General features: G+C 40.3%; 1 protein-coding gene across 1 annotated transcript; it reads right to left on the bottom strand.

Moving 5' to 3' along the window:
* Nucleotides 1–372: 372 nt before the first annotated feature.
* On the bottom strand, nt 373–4661 carry LOC145482352 (uncharacterized). The gene is made up of 4 exons (XM_081460997.1): nt 4367–4661; nt 3260–3797; nt 1948–3185; nt 373–1379 (listed from the first exon to the last, which is right to left on the bottom strand). Exons 1-4 carry the CDS (start codon nt 4659–4661, stop codon nt 373–375), a joined length of 3078 nt encoding a protein of 1025 aa, XP_081317123.1.
* Between the last annotated feature and the right edge of the window lie 1886 nt (nt 4662–6547).

Below are 6547 nucleotides of genomic sequence, written 5' to 3'. Positions count from 1 at the left end.
AATAAACCTAAGGCTTTATACAGCGATATAATAGCAATAAGAGAACTAAATAAACGTACGACAGTGGATTACAACTGATGATATTATTAAAAGAAAACCAAACTTAACCTAAACATGGCAAAGGCTGGCCATAGAATGTCTCACCTCACCAACTGTCACCGATTACAAACTCAAATCCCACTATACACTGTGCACCTCAAACCCGTACCCAGCCCTCTGGTCCGTGCCGGCAAAATAGTAATTTATGCTAATTTAAGATCATCACAAATTACATATTTTGCCTCCACTACACATCCGGACACACTAGACAGTGATTAAATTGGGTGCATTGGCCAGCCAAGCCAACATAGAGGTGAAAAGAAAAGGCTCGAGCTAGAGAGACAGTGATTTTGACACTTCTAATCTACTTGCTAGAGAGTCTTTGACGTAAATGTTCTTGGCAGAGGTTGAAGCCCAACGGCCGTGACGTTGAAGATTCCTCTCAGGGACACCGGAGTTCGCAGCCAAAGTTGCCCCACCTGATCTGGCAGAGTGGGTACTAAATTTAGAAATATCTGGAACAATATCGCGAAAAGACTTCTTAAATGACTCTCTATAAGTCGAATAACATATAGGCTTATTGACTGACACAAGACGCTTGCGATTGCTAGACGATGATATAGGCCTGAAAAGGTACTCCTCAGAATCAAAAGAAAGGTTAGAACTTGACATATATAGCTTAAGAAGGGCCACAGGACAAATACTAGAACCAGCTGACTCAGCAATAACCACGGACTGACCCTCCCTTAATTGGTCGGCTTTACTTTTTTCGATAAAAATAGAAAGAAAACCATCATTAAACTTAACATCTTTGCTTCGAATAAGTGACAACTCGGAAAAACGAAAAAAGCCGGAAAAAGCTAAAACAACCATAACTAAATTACGCAACTGTAAGAGGTCATGCAAGTCAGTTTTTTCAGCTAATTTCCTGAGATGCTCCGCCTCAAGAGGTTCCTTTCTGTGGTTAGCCGGTGAGGACGCAGAACGAACGGCACCTTCTTTCACAGCCACAACAGTGGGATGACTAGTAGGGGAACTCACGCCCGCCAGATCGTGCAGCCACTTGAAAGCATAGAAGGCGGAATTGATAGAAGAAACTGATCTGCTTGACTCCAGTAGATACTGTAGAAACAAGGCACAATGGGAGGGCTCTACCGGGAAGGGACTGGTACCCAGAACGGTAGTAGCAAATGATCTCCATCTGTTGAAAACCCTTGTATAACAAAGAGAAGTCCCGGAAGCCCTGGATGCAAGAGCTGTAAACTTCATATTCTCTGTCAACAAAGCAACCTCTCTTGTATCACATGTAGGGGAAGTCCAGAACTCTGTATCAAAAATATCTAGAGAAAAAACAAAAACCAAGTGATAATAAAGGAATACAAAGGACAAGGGGAAGCTCCCCAGGGATGAAGACAAATGGGACCTAAACAACACAATGAGAGAATAAACAACAAATAAATACAGACAAGGAGCCTCAGAGAAAAAACAATGTTATATTTAAGTACGCTTATACAACGCAGAAACAAAACTGCAATAAACAATCTATTCACCCCTCAAGGGCACTGTATAGAAATCTTCAACGTTAACAGTCTCAAATCAAAGGCCCCTCAAGGGCACTGTATACAAATATCACAGACCCCTCAAGGGTACGTCTCAAAGGGCCACCTGCTTCAAGCAAGGCGCCTCAAAGCCAGAAAACAATGCGCTAACACTGTGGAACGCGAAACGCATTGCAAACTAACGCAGAACCTTGCCTGGGTGCAATACTAAAATTAATGCACAAAGCTACCATTGAGAAATTTAGCGGACCGGATCCAAAAATGGAATTCTTGGCTTTGCCTTTGATGAACAGATGGGGAAGATCAGGGAGGACCACCCAATCATGAACAAAACTGCTCCAGTGCACACCGTCGAAACAAAGGATGGGCCAAAAATGCGCTGATCTCCAAAGGGGAACGATGAGAGTGCCGGACGCATTGCAGCGCTTCAAATGACTCACGACTTTGCATGTCAAACAGACAGGAGGGCAAAGCCAGTTGTTGTCGTTGGACCAATCTTGGACGAAAGCGTTGACGCCAGACGAATCGGGCTGATAATACCTAGAATTGGAAACCTGAAGCTTTGCATTGTAATGACAGGCGAATCTATCACAAGTGTGCGGACCCCAGAGCTCGTCGAGAGCATAAAAAACAGAATCATTGATTGCATAATCATCGTAATCAGCTAACTTGCTAATATCGTCGGCACAAGTGTTGAGGTCCCTGGGAATCCATTGCATGTCAATGCTAATACCGCCGATGAGACATTGTCGGTGAACATCAAGAGCCAACTGTTGCAAAGCTGGAACTTTGGATCCGATGTTAACGATGCGAACAACATTCTGGTTGTCTGTATACCAGACAACAGTCTGCGCGCCAAGAGAATCCTTGAACGCCTTCAAGGACAATGAAACAGCAAGAAGTTCGCAAAAAGTCGAACTTTGTGCACTCTCGTAATCGGACCAATTTTGGTGAAAAATTTTGTCCTCGAATTGTATGTAACTCCCGCAGGCTGAATTGGACGCATCAGAGTAAACGATTTTGGAAGGCTTGCGCTTAATAGGCCACAAAGGAAGGCCGTTGATATCAGCGAGATTGTTTTTCCAAAAATTAAATTCGTGTAAACATTCAGGTGCCAAAGAAACAAGTGAATTCCAATCAGCAGTGGAGTTAATAACCAGAAAGGTGTTCCTGGTCATAAGTCTAGTGACGTTCCCGACGCAGTTCCCGAGCGAGATAATTTTTCCACACACGCTTGCAAGCTTGCGAACCTGGTGCAAGGAGCGCTCCGAACATAAAAGAGATGATAAATCGTTAATAAGAGAATCAATTCTCTTGTCCGTGGCTTTGATAACGCACTGGGAAGTGTTAATAACAGTCCCAAGCCAGGTAATCACTTGAGTAGGATCCCAAACGGATTTCTCTTCGTTAGGTAGGAAACCAGACTTTAATAGGTCGGAATGAACAGCCAAACTAGAGATCTTCGCTTTGATACAGTCAGCGGCCGCCCCTAAACCATCATCTAGGAAGACAACTATAGACTTTCCCTCGGATCTCCATTTCTTGACTAACGGCTTGAGAAGCTTTGTAAATAAATAAGGAGCAGAACTAAGGCCAAATGGCAAAACTGAAAATATCTAGTATGACCGGACGAAAAGGTCCAAGAAAACGACAGATATTGCCTATGATCTGGAAAGATATCCACGTGATGGTAACCCGATTTTAAGTCAAAGGAGAACATGAAATCTCCGGGATTTAAAACTTCTCTGGCAACGGACAGGTCCTCGCATCGAAACTTAAACTTGAAAAGATATAGATTGACATGACAAAGATCCAAGATCAAGCGCTTTTTCCCTGACTTCTGAATAGACACAGATAATGGATTAATTATAGTAGGAGGTGTAAAAACTTCGGTGATACAATCCAAACTAATAAGCTCGTTAATAGCATTCTCAACAAAATCAGATTCCTGAATCGCTGAATTATTGTTCCGAGCAACAAAAGGTGCTGGTATTTGAAGAAGTGGCAACTTATATCCAAACTCAATAGTGTCAATTATGAAACGAGGTGCCTCAATATCTTTCCAAAACTGAAGCGATTTACGCAATCTTCCTTTAACCAAAACAGGTGCATCATCACATGCAATTTCACAGTTCAGCGATGGATCCTCTAGAAGAGATAGCTCACAATACGGCAATGGCAAAGCCTCAGACTCATGGTCTAGAAAATAAATAATACACGACGGGAAAAAACGTAGTTTAATAAATGCAAATTAACTCTGAAAGCACTAAGCACGACTCGTATGAAAGAACCAGCGAAAAATAAGACAAACGGAAAACAACACAAAAGAAAACTGGAACCAACTACACCTTGATCCTGGGTATTGCTGTCTAGTCACTTTGCCTGTTGGTTGGCAGGATTGGAAGAGGAAAGAACATTCGGGCAGGAAGCTCGCCAATGTCCAGGTTTTCCACAGGAAAAGCAAAGTCCGGCAGATCTGCCAACAGAAAGCTGTTGATTGACCCGAGTAAAGGAATTAGGAATTTGGCCAACGGTGAGCTGCGAATTTCTTGAGGCAGGTATTCCAGATCGGCACTGTAATGCCAGACCACGTGGAGCAAAGCGTTTCGAGGCTCTAGCCGCTCTCGCCTCAGCTCTATAGATTTTCTTCTCGTCTTCTTCGTCATCCGCCAAGTCGTGATGTTTATATTCCAAAACGGTTTTCCAACCGTACCGCGACTTATCAGCCAACAAAATTAATTTTTGCCGATCTTTAAGCAAAGACATACCCCGATCCAACGCTTCCTTGGTCCTCAGAAGGTCCTTACGCTCAAGAGCGACGCTAGCGTCTTCGACAGCTTCCATGACTGATTTGTTGGCTTTAAATTGCTCCTCGTTACTCTTCTTCTTGAAGGAAGGTGGAGCATCCCGCTTTAGCCTCTTGATCTCAGACATCTGCTCCGCGGCATTCGAATCATTAGATCTCTTTAGTTCAGAAATTGAAGTGGAAACTAAATCCTTAATCTGGCCAAGCAGATCGCGATTGTTCTGGGCAATGATCTCTTTAACTTTAGCTTCATCCATTGTAAAAACCAAACTTAACCTAAACACGGCAAAGGCTGGCCATAGAATGTCTCACCTCGCCAACTGTCACCGATTACAAACTCAAATCCCACTATACACTGCGCACCTCAAGCCCGTACCCAGCCCTCTGGTCCGTGGCGGCAAAATAGTAATTTATGCTAATTTAAGATCATCACAAATTACATAATATCTCAATACTTTAAATCCCAATAGTTTCTTTATTTTTCCTGTAACAGCTACGGAAATTGAAATTGAAATCGCAAGCCTTAAAGCTGGTAAGGCCTGTGGACCTTCCAGCATACCAATTACAGCACTGAAGCTTATAAAGCAAGTAATATCTAAACCATTAGAAATATTATTTAATGCCTCTTTTTCATCAGGGATAGTACCAAGTAACTTCAAGATAGCTAGTTATTCCAGTATTTAAAAAAGGCTCACATACTAGTTTGAATAATCATCGACCAATTTCCCTTTTATCAATATTTAATAAGCTATTAGAAATGTACAATAGACTTATCAATTTTATACAAAAGAAAAATATCCTCTATGACAAAAAATTTGGATTTCGTGCACATTATTCAACAGATCATGCAATATTAAGTATCATTGATAAAATCCAATTAGCAGTCGAGGAAAGGAGGTATTCTCGTGGGATATTTCTTGATTTTAGCAAAGCCTTTGACACTGTTAACCATAATATCCTAGTTAAAAAGCTAGAACAGTATGGAATCCGAGGAATTGCTAAAGAGTGGTTTGTTTCATATTTTAGCAATAGACAACAATTTGTTTCATTGAATAACATAAAATCAGACTTGCATCCAGTATCCTGTGGAATCCCTCAAGGCTCAGTCCTCGGGCCATTACTTTTTCTTTTGTATATAAATGATTTCAATAAATGTTCAAAACTACTAGACTTCCACCTTTTTGCGGATGATTCTAACTTGTTTTATAAACATAAAAATCTTCTCGCCCTCCAGGCTAATATAAACATGGAATTAAATAACAGTTATATATGGTTATGCGCTAATAAACTTTCTTTAAATATAGATAAGTCAAATTTTGTTATATTTCATCCTCCACAAAAGAAATTAATACAGGATGTTAAGTTGACAATTAATAGAAAAGAATTAACAAGAGAATACTCAATCAACTATCTTGCTATTTTTATTGATTCCCATCTAAATTGGAAAAGTCATGTGAATTACCTTCCTAAAAAGATCAAAAGAAGTATAGGTATTCTGTCTAAAATCCGTTATTTTACCGACCGATAACTGTATAAATAATCTATGTAACTTAATGTCTGCCCATTCTTTTTAGCCCTTATGGTTATTTTGGGCAGGCAGTACTCTATGCTAATTTAATGTTTATTGTAATTATTTTGTAAATTGTGAGTACAAATAAATGGTTGTTGTTGTTGTTGTTGTTGTTGTTGTCACGACAAGACAAGGTGTTGTTCGGTATGAGAACAGGCGAGCAGCAATTATAAATGATAACTTGATATTGTGTATCTTGTATCCATTACACATAACAACAGAGTTTTGTTTAGACTGCCTGCATCGCGACACGCAAACTGGGATCAAGCATACAAGGCAAAGAAATGAATAGATCACAATTATTCTTGTTCAACGTAACTGTTATTGTAGTTCCTAGGACAAAGTAATGTTTATCTCACGCACATCAAAGAGAAATGTCTGCTTATGTAAATGTCTTTCATGGCTTAACCACAAGTGTTGACAGTTGTTAAACCTAGTCAAACATTGAGTTGCAGTATAGCGTGACTAAAGGAATGATACACATGTGTGATATCCATGCAACGCTTTAAGTTGTTAACTATATTTTACAAGTAAAATTACCATATAATACAAAGAATTGTCCCTCTTTTTCAA

The sequence above is a fragment of the Orbicella franksi genome, chromosome 3 (assembly GCF_964199315.1).
Source record: "Orbicella franksi chromosome 3, jaOrbFran1.1, whole genome shotgun sequence".
Taxonomy (NCBI): Eukaryota; Metazoa; Cnidaria; class Anthozoa; order Scleractinia; family Merulinidae; genus Orbicella; species Orbicella franksi.
Note: the sequence above shows the minus strand (reverse complement) of the source record. Positions and strands in the feature narration are given on the sequence as shown.

Coding starts and splice junctions, on each gene's coding strand:
- LOC145482352 (XM_081460997.1), bottom strand. CDS start 4,661: ATGGATGAAGCTAAAGTTAAAGAGATCATTGCCCAGAACAATCGCGAT. Junction 3,186..3,259: donor GATATCTTTCCAGATCATAG/GCAATATCTGTC, acceptor ATTTGGCCTTAG/TTCTGCTCCTTATTTATTTA. Junction 1,380..1,947: donor GCCCATCCTTTGTTTCGACG/GTGTGCACTGGA, acceptor TTTTTTCTCTAG/ATATTTTTGATACAGAGTTC.